The 20,566-nt window shown below is 32.2% G+C and overlaps 5 protein-coding genes across 5 annotated transcripts; all 5 read right to left on the reverse strand.

Annotated features, from left to right (window-relative positions):
* Positions 1-267: 267 nt before the first annotated feature.
* On the reverse strand, positions 268-4,701 carry DFA_09614 (uncharacterized protein; the record flags this gene model as incomplete). The annotated part of the gene is made up of 12 exons (XM_004352216.1): positions 268-1,166; positions 1,235-1,675; positions 1,748-2,071; positions 2,369-2,548; positions 2,767-3,092; positions 3,199-3,327; positions 3,403-3,471; positions 3,577-3,651; positions 3,712-4,176; positions 4,308-4,421; positions 4,502-4,526; positions 4,611-4,701. The coding sequence occupies 12 exons, from the start codon at positions 4,699-4,701 to the stop codon at positions 268-270; spliced, it is 3,138 nt and encodes a 1,045-aa protein (XP_004352268.1).
* A 55-nt stretch (positions 4,702-4,756) lies between these two features.
* Positions 4,757-9,371, reverse strand: DFA_09615 (uncharacterized protein; the record flags this gene model as incomplete). Its single annotated transcript, XM_004352217.1, is given in 12 exon segments — positions 4,757-4,819; positions 5,103-5,596; positions 5,654-5,908; positions 5,982-7,268; positions 7,345-7,667; positions 7,835-7,879; positions 7,990-8,061; positions 8,149-8,220; positions 8,240-8,347; positions 8,691-8,774; positions 8,948-9,070; positions 9,310-9,371. 12 exon segments carry the CDS (start codon positions 9,369-9,371, stop codon positions 4,757-4,759), a joined length of 2,988 nt encoding a protein of 995 aa, XP_004352269.1.
* Positions 9,372-9,777: 406 nt separating this feature from the next.
* On the reverse strand, positions 9,778-14,084 carry DFA_09616 (uncharacterized protein; the record flags this gene model as incomplete). The annotated part of the gene is made up of 11 exons (XM_004352218.1): positions 9,778-10,691; positions 10,813-12,129; positions 12,210-12,383; positions 12,498-12,532; positions 12,600-12,731; positions 12,811-12,876; positions 12,963-13,189; positions 13,364-13,496; positions 13,581-13,697; positions 13,832-13,856; positions 13,988-14,084. The coding sequence occupies 11 exons, from the start codon at positions 14,082-14,084 to the stop codon at positions 9,778-9,780; spliced, it is 3,237 nt and encodes a 1,078-aa protein (XP_004352270.1).
* Positions 14,085-14,466: 382 nt separating this feature from the next.
* On the reverse strand, positions 14,467-19,191 carry DFA_09617 (uncharacterized protein; the record flags this gene model as incomplete). Its single annotated transcript, XM_004352219.1, has 14 exons — positions 14,467-14,854; positions 14,904-14,929; positions 14,964-15,373; positions 15,453-16,745; positions 16,813-16,863; positions 16,939-17,258; positions 17,361-17,504; positions 17,588-17,656; positions 17,747-17,812; positions 17,890-18,360; positions 18,452-18,550; positions 18,639-18,663; positions 18,913-18,950; positions 19,181-19,191. The coding sequence occupies 14 exons, from the start codon at positions 19,189-19,191 to the stop codon at positions 14,467-14,469; spliced, it is 3,411 nt and encodes a 1,136-aa protein (XP_004352271.1).
* A 466-nt stretch (positions 19,192-19,657) lies between these two features.
* On the reverse strand, positions 19,658-20,158 carry DFA_09618 (uncharacterized protein; the record flags this gene model as incomplete). The annotated part of the gene is made up of 2 exons (XM_004352220.1): positions 19,658-20,091; positions 20,143-20,158. 2 exons carry the CDS (start codon positions 20,156-20,158, stop codon positions 19,658-19,660), a joined length of 450 nt encoding a protein of 149 aa, XP_004352272.1.
* Positions 20,159-20,566: the final 408 nt, after the last annotated feature.

Consider the following 20,566-nt stretch of genomic DNA (forward strand, 5'->3'; position numbering starts at 1 on the left):
ATACTCTCTGGTTGTGTTAGGGATTGACTGTTACTCGAGTGAACAAAGATGGTTAGCAACGTTGTCAATATAAAAACCACTACTACACTTTATCATTCTCTTTAAAAGGATGCTAGTCGGCCAGTTGTTGGAGTACTTAAAATAACGAGTTAACAACAACAATTGATCATATGGTGATGACGATCATTGTTTCAAAATCTAGATAATTTTATTTTTGTCGGGAGGCGAGGTCCTTCCCTGAGTGGTCATGAAATTTCGGTAAGGATCTTATGAAATGTTTTTGAGCTTGGCTGCCATCTGGTTATTGTAGGTATTTCTCTTTTTGATTTGTTTGTATGTTAGCACTGATCCAACTGTAATGGCAACTGCACCAACTCCACCAACAACACATCCAACTATAATTCTCCATGTATTTGATTTGTTGCATCCACTATCATTACTCTTGTCAATTAATAATGGTGAGAAATCAGGATCGAGAACACATGATTGACATTGTGGTAAGTTGATACCAATCAATGCAATCGATTCGTCTTCATTACTAGTTGATTGTGCCAATGATATGAGTTGTGTTTGTGAATAGGTTGGTCGACCATCTGACAATGCAACATCAATAAATCTACCATTGAATTGAATATCATCTTTGATCACTCTGAGGTATTGCAATGATGACATTGAATCATATGATAATGCATCAATATCTTTTTCATTGCAATCGTATTCAACTGTTTGATTGTTGATGATGATTGTTCTAAATACAACTCTGAGTGTTGCTAAATTCGATGAGTATTGCCAATTCCCGACATTGACAGCCAACTTTATAGAATTTGGGTTGATGTGAAGTAGTTGATCTCCAAATTGAATATCTCTTGATTGTGTTGAGAATGATATTGTTGACAGTACACTGACTGATTGGAAAAGTATTGAGTTGATGTCTGATGAAGAGGATGCTGAAAGGGTTGTATTTAATTGATAATCAACAATAGTTGTAATATTATTGGTTGATGCATTCACAATCCAAGTATAATTTGAAATAAATAATTCTTTAATAATATTACTATCAAAATCCAATTCTTGAATCGATACCACTTCAAATTGGAAATCAATTCCATCAATATCAAATGATACCGTTGGTGATGTTGTATTTGGTGTTATAGTCGTATTTATAACTAAATAATTAAAATAATAAATAATTAATATTTAAATAAATTAATTTTAATAATATTGAATAGCATACACTTTGTAAAACAATTATCAGCTAGATTATAGTCTTTGTCACATTGACATATTCCGTGTATATCACAAATGCCATGACCGTAACAATTTGATGTTTGTTTTTCACATTGTTGTTGAGGTGTATCTGTTGTTGTACCTCCAGAGGTCGAAGTGGTTGTTGAACCATTATTACCTCCATTATCAGGTTGTCTAAGATATAATATATCCTTTGCATTTGTATCCAAAGAATCAAGTTGTAATTGAACTGATGATAATCCATAATTTGGTGTTTGTTCCAATGTACAAGTGATTAATGTTTGTGATTTATCAACAACCGTACAATCCAAAGTATTATTAATCTTGATTGATAAGTTTGATTGTCCAAAAGGTCCAAAATCACCATTTAAACTAACTATCTTGTTATTTGTTGCATTATAACTACCAGATGATAGAATGGGATATGCTAAAAATAAATAAATAAATTAATTTAATATTAATAAATTTGATTTGAATATTATTTAATTTAATTACATACGATTTGAACAATTATTATAAAAAGCATTACTATTACAAATACATTGACCTGTTACAACATCACATTGACCGTTACCATGACAATTGATAGTTGATTGTTGACAAGATTGTTGAAGTGAAAGTTGATAGACTGTATTGTATGAATCAACAGTCACTGAAACATTGATTTGTTTAGCACTCACCGTTTCAAGGACACGACAAACGATTAAATTTGTTGAAATGGATTTAACTGTACACTCTGAAATGAGTGTCGTTCCATTCATAAAATCTACCAGTGGTCTATTGAATAACGATCCAAAGTTACCAGTAATAGAAATATCCGATCCTTTTAAGAAAGGAATTGGTTGGATCGATTGTACAATTGGATAGCTTTGAATAAATTCAAAGTTTTGTGTGTTGGACTGATAGTCGTTCTGGATGATCAATTGATGGGGTCCCGATGACAATGACGCAACTGAACAATTGGTTTGTGGGTAATGGTAGGCTGACAAGTTAAAAGAGCACAAGAGTGACCCGTCTATGGTAATGATGTTGCTAATTTGGCTGTTGATACCAAAATCAAAGAAAGAGATTGTCGTCTGGGGATAGGTCTGATAGACCTGGAGCGACTGATACCATATACCAGTTTCCAAGAATGTAAATTCGGTTTGGGGTGCACCGGCAAACGTCGACCATTTAACAGTGGCTGGAGTGGGAACAAATGGTCGAGCTGCTAAAGTAACCGCAATGATCTTGTTTGGTTTGATAGCCGCAAAACGGTATGCACCAGTAAATATGAGAGTGCCCCATCCAAGATTATTACCTAAATTGATAATTAATTAATAACTCACTGTCTATCGATATGATCCATGGTCACCATGAAAATTAAATATTTTACATACCTGTAATTGTAACAATAGAAGCTTTGGTTTGAGTTATAGCCGAGGGGTTGTCAATTGTCACTATTAATGCACCATTATTATAAAAAAAAGAAGAATGATTAATATATATATACTTAAAAGAGAGAGAGAATATACATACCATCACAAACAAAAGGGTATGGGAAAGGAATGGAAGTGTATATTCTTTTGAGAGGTCCTGTTTCATTAAAGTAACACCAAAAACAATCGGGTATATCAGGAACAGGTGTGTTGAGGATAGAAAGACCATGGCTGCAATAAGCATCAGTTATCGGGCCTGCAAAGGATGGGTTTTCATCAAACTGCAATACTTTGAGAGCCTGGTTCATAGTGAACAGATTGTCAATATCAAAAGAGGACAATAAATTCTTTTTGAGTCGAAGTTCTTCTAAACCTTTGGGCATTGGAACATTTGGAATGGTAGATATTTGATTGTTTGTGAGATCACTAAGAAAACAAAAAGTTTTGATAATTAATGAATAAATTAATGAATTAATAAATATTCCAAATATTGTCTTTTTAAAAAAGGGTGTTGTGGTTGTGGTTAACATACATAAAAGTCATGTTGAGAGGATACGATGCGAATGGAAATTGTGTCAAGTTACTATCGGTATAACTCAAAGATTTGAGACTTGGATAGAATTCTTTAGTAATGATTGGAGTTATTGTTCCTGTCAATATTCTTTCAAAAATAAATATTAATATTAATATTAATCATCCAAAATAAAATCTTTTTATATAATCTTGTCTTTCTTACAATGTTGTTATTCTATTTGGAGATGAAAACCGTAAATCACAATTATTTGACCTGTAACCGAAACAATGTCTAATTAATTAAATTAAAAAAGAATGGATTAATATTATTGAAAAGTATAAATAATAAATTCACGGATGTTAATCACATCGATTTTTTTTTTTACACAACACATACACTGTTAAATCTTGATCGAGATTCCAAATATTAATATGAACTACAGGAGTAGAATAGCCAATTAAAACAAGTTCACTAAATATAATCAAATTATTATATTAGTGAGTGCAATAATTAATATTATTAATTACATACATGTCTGTGAGAGCTGGGAATGATTTGGAAGTAAGGTTGAAAAGATATGGCAATCCTACTGAAGTATCACTATGCACAAGTAGCTTGTTCAACGATGGGAAATACAATGAATCGTCATAGGTGAATGACTCGAGCTTTTCTTTGATGGCATAGCTTTGAAGTTGCACCGAGTTGTTTAAAAAGTTGTGCGGAATGGCTGTGATGCCATTGTTTTCCAAATAAAAGTCGGCGAGGTTTGGCCAGTCGGAAAAGTCTGGTGGTATGACCACATAAACGTCTCCAATAATATAAATCGATGTCAGCGTTTTCAACGGCTTGATATAGTCCATTATATTCATAGACACATTTGTATTTGCAAAGTTTAGATGTTTGAAGATTTTGATTTGTAACAACGCTGGTAAATACAATCCTGTCAAATCTGGATTAGGTATACCAACTGATCCACTTGTACTCATCTCTAAAGATCTTTAGAAAATCAAATAAATATAAACTCAGTGTCAGTTATTATTATTATTGTTACAAACCAAAAAGAAAGAAAGTATATCTATCTCTCTCTCTCTCTCTCTCTCTCTCTCTCTCTCTCTTTTGATACAAACATTTGTCTAACATGGTATTGTCCATCAGTAGACTGATTGTCACATCTAACATATGATGATGATACAGCGTAACCACATACCGATTGATCTTGTGGTAACGGTTGTCCATAGAATCTATAGTTCAATCAATCAAGAAAGCGTGTGAGTATTTAATTGTTATTAATGTACAAATACTAATAATAATAATAACTTACTGAATGATGAAGTTCACAGAGTCCACTAGAAGATAAGATGATGAGAGTATGAAAATAGGAGGGTGTTAGTGGTTATTGTATTTTTTTTTATTTTTTACACACAACATACATTCGAGTTGAGATAATTGGGCGAGTGACAATCCTCCGAAAACCGATAGGATCAAAAATAGTGATACAATGAATTTAATGGTACTATTCATTTTATATTTTAAAACGAATAAAAGCAATTGTACAATTGTTGTGCAAACGAATCTCCTAGGTTATGACGATGACCGACGACTCACCTTTTGCAGTGATGAGGATAGGATCAACAACAAACTACAAAAAAAAATATATAAAAAAAAGAGATCAGCGATTGTCGTCGGTTTTGAAATTGAACCAGTGTTTCGGCAATTACCAATCGTCAGTGTGCATGGGTTCCAAGCGGGATTTTCGATGCCATAGAACATAAAAAAAATTAATTTTAAATCTTTTATTTACAAAATATCTAGAGATGGGTCGACTCGTCTTTGTGTTACGCTCTCGAGTTGAGTTTGTTTGCAAGGTTTTGTTCATATGCTTTTTTCTTTTGTAATTTTTTATAAGTAATGATTGATCCTACTGCAATGGCAACAGCACCAACTCCACCAACGACAACTCCAACAACGATTCTCCATGTATTTGATTTCTCACATCCACTATCATTACTCTTGTCAATTAATAATGGTGAGAAATCAGGATCGAGAACACATGATTGACATTGTGGTAAGTTGATACCAATCAATGCAATCGATTCATCTTCATTGCTGGTTGATTGTGTCAATGATATGAGTTGTGTTTGTGAATAGGTTGGTCGACCATCAGACAATGCAACATCAATAAATCTACCATTGAATTGAATATCATCTTTGATCACTCTGAGGTATTGCAATGATGACAATGAATCATATGTTAATGCATCAATTTGCTTGTCGTTACAATCGTATTGGACTGTTTGATTGTTGATGATGATGGTTCTAAATACAACTCTGAGTGTTGCTAAATTCGATGAGTATTGCCAATTTGTTACGTTGACAGCCAACTTTATGGAGTTTGGATTAATGTGAAGTTGTTGATCTCCAAATTGAATATCTCTTGATTGTGTTGAGAATGATATCGTGATAGTACACTAACTGAATGGGAATAATATAGAGTTTATGTCTGTTGATGGTGAAGAGGTTGTATTTAATTGATAATCAACGACGGTTGTAATATTATTGGTTGATGCATTCACAATCCAAGTATAATTTGAAATAAATAATTCTTTAACAATATTACTATCAAAATCCAATTCTTGAATTGATACAACTTCAAATTGGAAATCAATTCCATCAATATCAAATGATACTGTTGGTGAGGTTGTATTTGGTGTAATCGTTGTATTTATAACTAAATAAAAGTAAAAATAAAATAAAATTAACATTAATAAATAATTATTATTTAATTTTTTTAAATAACATACACTTTGTAAAACAATTATCAGCTTGATTATAGTCTTTGTCACATTGACATATTCCATTTACACCACAAATACCATGACCATAACAATTTGATGTTTGTTTTTCACATTGTTGTTGTGGTGTATCTGTTGTTGGTCCTCCAGTAGATGTTGTTGATCCACTTGTCGTACCATTATTACCTCCATTATCAGGTTGTCTAAGATATAATATATCCTTTGCATTTGTATCCAAAGAATCAAGTTGTAATTGAACCGATGATAATCCATAATTTGGTGCTTGATCTAATTCACAAATGATTAATTGTTGTGATACCGAAAAGACAATACAATCCAAAGTATTATTAATCTTGATTGATGGGTTTGATTGCCCATAAGGTCCAAAATCACCATTAATACTAATTATTTTGTTGTTTGTTGTATTAAAACTACCAGATGAAATGGTTGGATATGGTTTTGCACAATTATTATAATAACCATTACTGTTACAATCACATTGACCATCTTGATTACACAGACCGTTACCATGACAATTGATAGTTGATTGTTGACATAACTCTTGGTATGATAATGGGTAAGTTGAATTATATCCATTCAATCCGACTCTTATTTGGTATGCTTCAACTTGTCTTTCCAAACGACAAATAATGGTTGACGAAGAAATTGATTTAACAGCGCACTGTGAAACTTCAATATCTTTGTTTATAAAAACAACTATTGACGAACTGATTGTTTGTTGTTGTCCAAAGTCACCTTTAATGGTAATATCTGATCCTGACAAGAAGGGTACAGGAGACACTGAAACGATGGTTGGATAATAATATATAAACCCTAGTACATTTGAATTGTACGGATTTGAAATATTGAGTTGATGTGAACCAAGAGAGAGACTGGTGTTGGTTGGACAACTAGTTTGAGAGAGATTATAGTTTGTGAAAGTGCATACGGTGCCGTCTACCATGATAGTGTTGTTGAGGTTTTGGTTGATGATAAACACATCCAACGAGACTGTTGGAGTTGGATAAGTTGGCAACACATCCAAAGCACTAAATGAAATACCAACCTCTAGTGCCGATATGGTAGACTCTGGGGCACCATTAAAAGGAGCCCATTTAATGGTGGTTGGAGTGATTACAAGTGGCGGGTCATAAATTTTCACAGCAATCACTCGATTGGGTTTAATCACATCAAGACTATAACTTGATACAGATCCTCCCCACCCCAAGTTATTACCTGTAATTGTAACTATAGAGCCTTTAGTTAAAAATAGATTTGATGCATTATCAATTGAAACTAAATTAAAAAAAAAAAGATTAGATAAATATTTCTTTTGTTTTTTGCTTTTTGTTTTGTTTTGTTTCATTCTTACCATTACAAACAAATCCTGATGGATATGGGAGATTAGTAAAGATGGGAGGAGGGGTAGAATTGTAATAACACCAAAAACAATCTGGCAATGGTGCAACAACAGCCGTGTTTTTTATACTAATCTTTTGACTGCAATAGGATTGTGTTATGGGGCCAACAAAATTAGGATTATTATCAAAACTAAGTAAATTGATTTTTTGGTTCGAGGAAAGGATGACATCAATATCGAAACCAGTCAAGAGATTGCGGTCAAATATAAGGGTATTCATAGTTTTGGGCATTGGTATACTCGGAATAGAGCTAATATTATTGTTTTGAATATCTCTGTGAAAAGTAAAAAGTAAGTATAATATATCGATATTTGGTCAAATCAAAATTAAAATTTGATATCTATTATACCATACATTGAACTCATATTGGGTGGATACGAAGTAATGGGAAACTGCGTTAATTGGGATCCTCTCATTTGGAATATTAATAGATTTGGATACAATTCTGTTGTAATTGGGAATGGAGACATCGTTCCTACAATTGTTCTATTGGAAAAAAAAAAAAAAAAATTAAAGAATGTTAGAGTCCTAAGAAAAAGAAAAAGAAAAAGAAAAAGAGAAAGAGAAAGAGAGAGGGAGAGAGAGAGTGATCTTACAAGTACACTATATTGCTAGTGGCTCCACTAGCAATCCTCAAATCACAAGTACCACCATAACTGGAACAAGATCTAAACCAAAACAAAATTAATTAATAAATAAATAAATAAATAAATATTAATATTAATATATTAAATATATTAATGATATTAACATACACTCTACTGGTTGAAGTATTGGTAACACCATAATAAACGATAAGATTCGAAGGTGGAATAACATTAATATCACTATGATCATTTTAAATACAAAGAGAGAAAAGAGAGAGTTAGCAAAAGTTTACTATTATTATTATTATTATTATTATTATTATTATTATTATTATTATTATTATTATTATTATTATTATTATTAAATCTATCATGATACAAACAGATTGATTAGAGTTGGAAATGCTTTGGATGTCAAGTTGATCGAGTAGGGAGTTCCAATCACAGTGTTTGTATAGAGTTCCAATTTTAAGAGTTTTGGGAAATACACTGAATCGTCAAATGTAAATGATTCCAATTTCTCTTGGATTGTCAGTACCTGAAGCTTTGGTGAATTGTTGAGAAATGTAGGTGGAACGGTCGATATGTTGTTGTCAAGCACTGTAAAGCTCCCAAGGTTGGGCATCGAGGTAAAGTCTGAGGGAAGGTATTTGAGATAGAAATCACCTCGAATTGAAATCGTCTTTAGTGATTTCAACGAATAGACATACTCTAATATATTGATCGATGTATTTGCATTGCTAGAGTTACTGTATTTATAGATTTGAAGTGTCTCTATTTCTGGCATATACAAACTAGATAGATTGGGATCTGGTATACCCAAGTTGGTATATTCTACAATTCCCAATTTACTACAATAGTACAATACATACAACAATATATAATAATATCAAAGAAAGAGAGAGAGAGAGAGAGAGAGAGATTATAATGAGTATGTAATAAGTATAGTATACGACTACCAACTTACAATTCTAATATATGATACTGTCCATCTGATGTATTGTTGGTACATGTTATGCTTGTTTTAGTTATAGTGTCTGTGAATCCACATATCGACTGATCTTGAGGTACTCCTTGTCGTCCGTATAATCTTTATAACATGCAAATTAAATACAATGAATTGAAAAAAAGGGTGTTAGTATGGTTCAAACTTTTTTTATCATTATTAATCATATCCCTAAGGTCATACTGAACAAGAAATATTGCAGAGTCAACTAGTATATATATATAGTTATTTATTTATTTGTTATACATAATATTTGAAATCAAATTAAAGTTAGTTTATAATTATTATAATTAGATATTTGTTTTAGTGTAAACACAACATACGTTCTAGAGGTGATAGGGTTTGTGTTTGTGCCTGTTGTACCCTTAAGATCGATAGTAGGCATACCAATAAAGAAATGATAATTTTAATCATTCTATTCTTTCTTTCTTCTACCTCTATTCACTGTACAGTGTGTATGTGTATCTATCTATCTATCTATCTATCTATCTATCTATCTATCTATCTATCTATCTATCTGTATCGTTTATTTATAATCATATGAGACCGAGACCATTCTCAGGAGGTGTCAACGACTATCAACAACAATCTCATCTCTCACTTCATTCGTTCCAACATTTAAACAAAGTTGATTTTTATTCCGACCATTCCTAAACGTCCTCTCCCTCTTTGTACAAATATCGTCATGGATAGGCTTCCAACAAGGTCTAAAACCAAGGTCGTTGAAATTTTATTTCCTTTTTATTTATTTATTTTTGGGTTTGGAGGATGGTTCGATCATCTAAAAAATCTCAAGACCGCGAGGCATTCTTTAGTTTGTTAGAGATGCTCTTGTCAAAGTTTTGGGCTTTCTTCATTTTACGATATGTGATGATAGATGCTGTTGCGATGGCCACGGCACCAGCTCCACCAACAACACATCCAACAATGATTCTCCAGTTATTTGATTGACCGTCTCCACATCCACTATCATTACTCTTGTCAATTAATAATGGTGAGAAATCAGGATCGAGAACACATGATTGACATTGTGGTAGATTGATACCAAGTAGAGCAATCGATTCATCTTCATTACTAGTTGACTGTGTCAATGAAATGAGTTGTGTTTGTGAATAGGTTGGTCGACCATCTGACAATGCAACATCAATAAATCGACCATTGAATTGAATATCATCTTTGATTACTCTGAGGTATTGCAATGATGACAATGAATCATATGTCAATGGATCAATCTCTTTTTCATTGCAATCATATTCGACTGTTTGATTGTTGATGATGATGGTTCTAAATACAACTCTGAGTGTTGCCAAGTTGGATGAGTATTGCCAATTTGTAACATTGACTGATAGTTTAATCGAGTTGGCATTGATGTGAAGTTGTTGATCTCCAAATTGAATATCTCTTGATTGCGTTGAGAATGATATCGTTGATAGTACACTAACTGATTGGAATAAAATATTATTCACAATGTCTGATGAAGAGGATGATGAAAGGGTTGTATTTAATTGATAATCAACGACGGTTGTAATATTATTGGTTGATGCATTCACAATCCAAGTATAATTTGAAATAAATAATTCTTTAACAATATTACTATCAAAATCCAATTCTTGAATGGAAACAACTTCAAATTGGAAATCAATTCCATCAATATCAAATGATACTGTTGGTGAGGTTGTATTTGGTATAATAGTTGAATTGATAACTAAATAAAAATATATAAATAATTAATTAATAAATAAATAATAAAGTAATAAATATTTGTTTTAATAAATAAAATTATTATTAATATTTCTATTTTTTTTAATTAATTTTAAATAACATACACTTTGTAAAACAATTATCAACTGGGTTGTAATCCTTGTCACATTGACATATTCCATTTACACCACAAATACCATGACCATAACAATTTGATGTTTGTTTTTCACATTGTTGTTGTGGTGTACCTGTTGATGATCCAGAGGTTGTTGAAGTGGTTGTTGATGAATCAGTAGTCGTTGATCCACTTGTTGAACCATTATTACCTCCATTATCAGGTTGTCTAAGATATAATATATCCTTTGCATTTGTATCCAAAGAATCAAGGTGTAATTGAACTGATGATAATCCATAATTTGGTGTTTGTTCCAATGTACAAGTGATTGATTGTTGAGATTTTGAATCAACAATACAATCAGAAACATTATTAATTTTAATAATAACATTTAATTGTCCAAAAGGTCCAAAATCACCAAACAAGTTGACAATTTTGTTATTTGTTTGATCATAACTACCAGATGAAATGATTGGATATGGTTTTGAACAGTCATTATAAAAGGCATTACTGTTACAAACGCATAGACCAGTTGTATTACATTGACCGTTACCATGACAATTGATAGTTGATTGTTGACATAATTCTTGATCTGATAATGGATAAGTTGAATTATATTCATTCACACCAACTCTTATTTGTAATACCAAATCTACCAATTTTTGTTCTAAATGACAGACAATGGTTGAAGAGGAAATTGATTTAACAGTACACTGTGAAAGTTCAATATCTCCGTTCATAAAAACAACTATTGACGAGCTTGTTTGTTGTTGTTGTCCAAAGTCACCTTTAATTGTAATATCCGATCCTTGTACAAATGGTACTGGAGCGGCTGAATTGATGGTTGGATAATTATAAACAAAGTCAATGGTTCTAGAGAGGTATGGATTTGAAATATTGAGTTGATGTGGACCAAGAGAGAGACTGGGTACAGTGCAATTGGTTTGGATACTTGGGGTGATGAAACTACATGCATATGATCCATCCACTGTCATACTGTTATTGAGTTGGGGGTTGAAGGTTAAAAAGTTGAGTGAAATGGTTGGCTCTGGATAGGTTGGCATAGAATCAAGTCCATAAAGCGCTATACCAGCTTCGATAACCGATACAGTGGATTGGGGTGCGTTTGTAAAAGTAGCCCATTTAATGGTGAATGGAGTGAGAGAATTTGGTGTAGTCGAAAAGGACACCGCAATGATCTTATTGGGTTTGATAACACTAAAACTGTATCCAGGTGAAGATCCTCCCCATCCTAAATTATTACCTGTAATTGTAACTATTGATTGATTGGTTACATAAAAACCTAGTGTAGGATTGTCTAGTGTAACTATTATTTAAAAGTCAAAAATATTTTTGTGGTTAGAATTGTTTTTTCTTTTTTTTTTTTTTTTTTGTTTCTTATCTTACCATCACAAACAAAACCATTTGGAATGGTTAAAGAGGTGACCAAAACGGCTGGGACAGTACTGAAATAACACCAAAAACAATCTGGTACAGATTCAACCGAGGTGTTTCTAATGTCAAATGATCTGTGACTACAATAAGATTGGGAAAGGTTTCCACCGAACCCCATATTGTTTTCTAAAGAAAAAAAATTAAGGGTTTGGTTTGACGACAATATAGTATCAATGTCAAAAGATGTGATAAGATTGGTCTTGAAGTTTAGATGGGTCATTCCTCTGGGCATTGGTATACTCGGAATGGAGGTAATTTGATTTAAAGAAACATCACTTGATATGTTTAAAAAATATTTAATATATTAGTATTTTTATACAAAATGTAATAAATGATACATACATTAGTGACAACCTGGCTGGGTATGAAATAAATGGGAACTGTGTCAACTGACTAGAAGTGACTCTAAATGATGTGAGGTTTGGATATTCAGTTGCAGTAATCGGGTCAAGTGATACAATACCTGAAACGGTTCTATTTAAAAAAAAATTAAATTAAAATTTAATTATTTAGCACTACTCTATCCTATATTATTTAGATTTAATAAACTTACAATGAACTTATATTGATTCCAGATGATATTTTCAAATCACATTGTTTTTGGAAAATAGTGCAAGTACTTGAAGCAAAAAAAAAAAAGTAAAATAATGTTAATCATTTGCTACATGTATTATTATTATTAATATTAATATTATATTCACATACATTGAAGTACTAGGAGCGGATGAATGATAATAAACAGTAACATTTGAATCACCATTGATAGTGATTGAATTGAGTTTGGGGAATGCCTCAGAAGAGATGTTGAGCAAATAGGGAGTATCCCAAGAGGTACTGACATATAGACCCATGGTGACAAGCGATGGGAAATACATTGTTGAACGATCAATTGTGAATGACTTTAGATATTCTTCGAGGGTCAAGGTTTGAAGCTTGGGTGAGTTGAACAACATATTTGGTGGAAGGACCGAGATTCCATTCAACCTCAAAGAAAAAGAGACGAGGTTGGGCATATCAGTAAGGTCGGGAGGGATGGCTGTGATATAGACATCCATTTGAATCTTGACCACTTGCACTGATTTTAACTGCTTTACCAAATTCAATACATTGACAGATGTGTTTGCATTGATAGTATTTGCATTTTTGATGATTTGGAATGTTGTAATCTCTGGTAAATACAAACTAGTCAATGTAGGATCAGGTAGACCTATATTGGTAAATGCACTAAACTGTAGCGTACTAAAATAGATAGATAGCCAAGAGTAAATAAATAAATAATCATGATTCTCTAGAGATGAGATGAGATGATGAATGATACTTTACAATTGTCTGATATGGTATTGTCCATCTGATGTATTGTTATCACATGTTATTTTAGTTGATGAAACAGAGTACTGACATATTGTCTGGTCTTGTGGTACAGCTGATTGTCCGTATAATCTAATTTATTTATATATGTATTTGTAGATAATAGAGAAAGAGATAATGAAATAAAAATGGACTTGTGTTAGGAGGGAGGGGTGTTTTTAATAAACTTTTTTAATTTAATTTTTTTTTTATAGTATTGTACTCACTTCAAAAGATAAATGGCAGAGTCCACTATGATTATTTTTATATTTTATTTTTATTTTTTAAAAAAGAAAAAAGAGTTAGTATCTGTATATACAGATAGAATTGTTATATTTATATATATATATATATATATATTATATAACTTGACTTCTTCTTACATTCAGGTTGTGTTAATGTTTGTGTTTGTGCATGTGATATTGAAAAGAGTAATAGTAATGGTACAATGATTTTAATAATAATACAATTCATTCTCATTCTACTAACTATTAGTATTTATAAAAATGAATAGAACAAGAACTTTTTAAAAAGGTTAATAGATAGAGAGATAGAATGAATTCACTCATCGTAACAATAGAATGTTCTATGATGCCGAGAGAGAGGTGGTATCCGAAATTCGCGCTCATCTAAAACAAGCAAATGTCAGCTACTATTTATTTTATTCGGCGGAATCGATGAATTTCATTCGGACACTGCATCGATGCAGAGAAAAATATCTTGGGAAACCAACTACAATTGATATTTTTCGACCTCAGTTTCGGGCAAAAAAAAAATGTGCACCAAAAACGATTGAAAAATAAAGAGGTTTGTTTAGCGCTATCACCATCGTTTATCAAAATTCACAAGGTATCAAAGAATCTCAAGACCTTGAGGAGTTTTTGAGTTTATTGGATAGATTATCATCATAGGCATTTCTTTTCTTTATCTTTTTGTAAGTAATGATTGATGCTGTTGTTATGGCCAAGGCAGCGACACCACCAACAACACATCCAACAATGATTCTCCAGTTATTTGATTTCTCACATCCACTATCATTACTCTTGTCAATTAATAATGGTGAGAAATCAGGATGGAGAACACATGATTGACATTGTGGTAAATTGATACCAATCAATGCAATCGATTCATCCTCATTGCTACTTGATTGAGTCAATGATATGAGTTGTGTTTGTGAATAGGTTGGTCGACCATCTGATAGAGCAACATCAATAAATCGACCATTGAATTGAATATCATCTTTGATCACTCTGAGGTATTGCAATGATGACAATGAATCATATGTCAATGTGTGTCTACCTCTTTTTCATTGCAATCATATTCAACTGATTGATTGTTGATGATGATGGTTCTAAATACAACTCTGAGTGTTGCTAAATTCAATGAGTATTGCCAATTTGTAACATTGACTGATAGTTTAATCGAGTTAGCATTGATATGAAGTTGTTGATCTCCAAATTGAATATCTCTTGGTTGTGTTGAGAATGATATCGTTGACGATACATTCACTGATTCTAACAAAATGTCATTGATATTGGTTGTAGAGTTGTCTTTTAAAGTTGTATTTAATTGATAGTCAACAATAGTTGATATATTATTGGTTGTCATATTTGTAATCCAAGTATAATTTGAAATAAATAATTCTTTAATAATATTACTATCAAAATCCAATTCTTGAATGGATACAACTTCAAATTGGAAATCAATTCCATCAATATCAAATGATACCGTTGGTGATGTTGTATTTGGTGTAATCGTTGTATTTATAACTAAATAAAAAAATAAATAATAGGTATTAATTAATAAACAATTAAATAAAACAAATAATAATTATTTTTAATAACATACACTTTGTAAAACAATTATCATCTGGATTATAATTATATTGACATTGACAGACACCATTCATATCGCAATTACCATGACCATAACAATTTGATGTTTGTTTTTCACATTGTTGTTGTGGTGTATCTGGTGTGGTACCTCCAGAGGTCGAGGTAGTTGTTGATGAAGCAGTTGTAGTTGTACCATTATTACCTCCATTATCGGGTTGTCTAAGATACAATATATCCTTTGCATTTGTATCCAAAGAATCAAGTTGTAATTGAACTGATGATAGTCCATAGTTTGGTGTTTGATCTAATTCACAAATGATTAACTGTTGTGATGTTGAATTAACAGTACAATCCAAAGTATTATTAATTTTAATTATTGTATTTGATTGTCCATAAGGTCCAAAATCACCATTAATACTAATTACTTTGTTGTTTGTTGTATTATAACTGGCTGATGAAATGGTTGGATATGGTTTTGAACAATTATTATAAAAGGCATTACTATTACAAACACATTGACCCGTAGTATTACATTGACCGTTACCATGGCAATTACTGGTTGATTGCTGACATGATTCTTGGACAGTTAAATATCTTGCATACTGTGCAGTTAATTGATCGACTGTAACATTTATCAAAATGGCTTCTTGTATTAATGGCAATGGGGCAATAAAAACAAGCGAGTATAGAGTGATGGATTGAACTTGACAGATGACAGGTTGGTCACCAACTCCATAGGCGATAGTTACAGATGCCCCAGAGGCAAACGATGGACCGTAATACCCTATCATAGAGACAACAGACCCTTGATAAAATGGAATAGGAGAGACTGTGGCAACGACAGGATAGGGTATAGTGAAATCAAGTGTCTGAGATATAGAGTACTGATTTTCAACTTTCAGTGAATAGGGGCCAGGTGTATTACTACTGGTTGGACATACCACATTGATATATCCACCGGCGGGTGGTGAGGCAGTACAGACCAGTGAATTATCAAGTACCCAGGTATGATTGATATTCGGGTTAAATCTGAGTATGTAAAGTCTAAGACTAACAAATCCACTACTTTTAGTCTTTTCCATAACAAACAAGTTAATACCGGCTTCGAGAACAGCCAATATTGATTTGGGAGGGTTATTGTTGTTAACTGCATCAAAGACTGGTGCCCATTGTACGGTTAAATTGGTTGGAACGAGTGGTGGATTTGTCAAAGTAACCTGAATAGCTTCATTTCCAATGATAGTGGTCAACGAATAATTTGAAGGTTTGAAATTTGCAAAACCTATATTTCTGCCAACAACCGTAACTATTTTTAATTTAAAAGTGGATTAGTATTTTGATAGTTAATAAGAGTTACTAATGTATATACATACATTTTCCTTGATTAGAGATATATAATTCGTTGATTGGAGTGTAGACTGAATCTAAAAAAAAAAAAAGAATAATTAAGTAAAAGGTTCAAAAAAAAATAACAATTATAATATTATTTTGATACATACAGTCACAAACAAAATTGATTGGTGATGGTACTGAAGTTGTAATGAAATTAACGGTATAGTTGTAATAACACCATAGACAATCTGGCAAGTTGGTAATAGAGGTGTCTGTAGCTTTGAGACTACCCTTGCAGTAGGCTTGAGTAATTGTATCGTCAAATGCAGGGTTTTCCATCATATTGAATGTAGTAAGACTTACACTCGATGAAAACAAAGTGTCTGCATCTAAATCAGTGATGGAATTGTTGTAATAACTAAGTGTATTCATTGTAGGTGGGAGTGGGATACTTGGAACACTTGATATCTTGTTGGAATTTAAAATTCTATTAATAAAGAGAGTGATGGGAATAATATTATTAGTAATTGATCAATCAATTTCTTAAAGAAGTTAACTTTTGTCAGAAATGGATTGTTGAACAACATACAATGATCCTAATTTAGGTGGATAAGAGGTTGCAATGGGGTAGATTCCAATTCCTGTTAGTGACATTTCAAAGTAGGTCAATGATTGATAAATATCTCCAGTCACAGGAAACGGTGAAATATTTGATCCCATTCCAGTAGCAGTTCTAAAAATAAAGTAATCAAATCAAATCAAATCAAATTATTAATAACATAAATAGAACAATTGCATTGCATTGTATTGACCTACATAGAAACCAATTTTTGAGGATACCCAAATACTATATTACATTGACTATTGAGGACACCAATACAAGAACTATAAATATATATATTGTGAATTAAATATTAGAAATATTAGGCATAAATAATTCCATATATTTATATAGATATATATGAATACACATACAATGTTGATATTGATACATTTAAATTATGATTAATTGTAATTGATCCTGCATAATGTTGAATGAGTCTATAAAATAGTAATAGAATAGTAAATATATGATATGATTTCTTATTATTATTATTATTATTATTAATCTAACATACATAGATGATAATTTTGGGAATGATTGAGTTGTGAAATTGATATTACAAGCAATTGGGTTTTGACAATAGGAACCCATATAGAAATTAGTTAGACTGGGTAGATTGATAGTGTTGTCAATGGTGATCGAGTTGACTGATAGGTAGAGATAAATAAATTGCAATTTGGGAGAGTTGGTGAAAAAGGAAGAGGGCACTTGGGTGATGGCAGTCTTGCTTAATTCCAAGCTCTTTAGAAGAGGCATATCTGTAAAGTCAGAGGGGATAGAGGTAAAAGAGAAATCACTTTTGATCGACACCGTCACAAGACTTTTAATCTGTTTGACATAGTCTAAAATGTTGAGACCTGGGTTTGCGACTTGTGGCGACGCTGCAAATGAAATAGATATTTCAACGAGTGCTGGGAAGGTAAAAGATGTCAATAAAGCATTTGGCGTTCCAACATTTGTAAAGGTTGCTAAATCTTTAAAAATACTAAAAAGTACAAGTATCAAAAATAATTTTGAGAAATTGAATAAGTACATTTGTTGATTGGCAAATAACATATAACATAAAATATACATACATATTTGTTACATGGTACTCTCCTGCAACCGTTCCACAACTAAAATAAGTTGTATTACATAATGCTTGGGTCTGTGATACTGTTGCTATTCCATATTGTCTAAATTTAAAATAAATAAATAAATAAATAAATAAATAAATAAATAAATAAATCCAGACACTAAAATAATAATAAATAAGTAACTTACTGAATGAGGAAAATAGCAGAGTCGACTATAGAGAGCGAGGAATGAAAACAATAATATTATAATTGTGTGTATGTATGTGTGGTTAGTATCATGTCATTCCATCGATCACCGATTTCTATTAATAATTTTCGAATTGATCGCCCCCTATCCTTTAAACACAACATACGTTCGGGTTGAGATAATAATAATACTTGCTGTGAAACAACAAAATGATTTGAAAAGATTGATACAAAGAAAAAGAAGAGTAATAATAATACAAGGTTTTTAAATTTACACTGTTCCATCTTATGACTGTGCTGTACTTTTTCTCTTCTAACAAAAAAAAGATACAAGACTATAAAAAGATAGAAACAAAAAGAGAATGATACGGAAAGAAAAATGAGCGAGGAGTGCAGGAACACAACGACATACACAATGAATAAAAGCTTTGAAAAGAAGGCAATGGGTTTAGCCCAACAACATAAAACCGGTCTCCGATTTTTAAAATTCTTTTCGTCGTTCCCAAAGCTGATCGAAAAATATCTTGTAAACTGACGATATACATCCATTTCATTTTCACTGGTATCGGTATTTGGGATTTGAGTTGATCAATAGTATCGGGCTGACCTTCTTTTTGAAACTGGAAGAGTTCGTTTATTTACTTGAAACTAAATAATTTAATATAATTATTATCTAAACCAATCTACAGTCTTATAGTATTACTGCCTTATTATCTTATATATCTACCACTATCTATTAAGCTTTCTACAATTATTTACTTTCTAAATCGCTCTAGTTTCATCTTCATCTGTTTATTTGTTCTTTTAGATAAATAATTGTATCTTTTTGTAATAGATGATTGATGCAGTTGTAATGGCGATGGCACCTAACCCTAATCCACCAATTACAACACCGACTGCAATACGCCAACTATTCGATTGATTTCTCGCATCCACTATCATTACACTTGTCAATTTATAATGGTGAGAATTCTATCAGGATCGAGAACACATGATTGACATTGTGGTGTTGTTAACTAATTAATCATCATCAACCTCTTCCAAATTATTATTTGTCTTTTCATTTGTGACACTAGGTTGTTGTTGTTGTTGTTGTTGGCGATCACTTTCTTTTTGCAAATTAACTTGGATATTGTGATGAAGAGGAGGAAGAGCCGACTGTGATGGAGAAGGCATATATTCAATTGTTTGTGGATGCTGCTGATATGGAGAATGAGGAGGATGAGGCCGAGGAGAATATGAATATTGTTGGCCGACTCCATAGAATGGTTGTGGCTGCTGTTGTTGTTGTTGTGAAGGCCAGTAGGAATAATTCATTGGTGGTGGTGGCGGCGATGTCACTGTTGAGGGAGTCATTGTCTGTAGTTTAACTTGGTTTCTTTCCGATGCTTGGTTACGAATAGCACTAGCATTTTTCTTTGCATTTCTGTTACCAATAACCACACAAAGTACCACTAAAATGACAAAAAATGCAAAGACACCGAAAAAGATGCCAAACATCATACCAGGGCTTGGTCCCATTCCTTATCCTTTATCTTTTATCTGTTGAGAATTAATTAATTAATTATCTCTGCTATTTGCAAATAGAGTGTGGTGTATTATAAAGAAAGGATCCTTTCTTTATAAACGAAAAAACCACAAAAATGTCCTCTAGCTACACTCCGCCAAGTGCGACCCTATAGGGTCAAAAAATGACGGGTCCGACCATTGCATTACAACACCCCCTGTTTTGGATCCTGCCATGTAAGGTGCGGATGATAGATTGGTAGAATCTTTCAAACACAAGCGATTCGTTGTATGGCATATATATTCTCTCTTGTCTTTCTTTGTTACTCGAGAGGAGGTTATTTGAGAGAGATGAGATATGTCTCTCTGTGGTAAGATTACATGACACAGTTCTCTCTAAAAGAGAACATTAATTCTTAGAAG

This window comes from Cavenderia fasciculata (assembly GCF_000203815.1).
Source record: "Cavenderia fasciculata unplaced genomic scaffold Scf_EU5ZYIE01EUG8B-5, whole genome shotgun sequence".
Taxonomy (NCBI): Eukaryota; Evosea; class Eumycetozoa; order Acytosteliales; family Cavenderiaceae; genus Cavenderia; species Cavenderia fasciculata.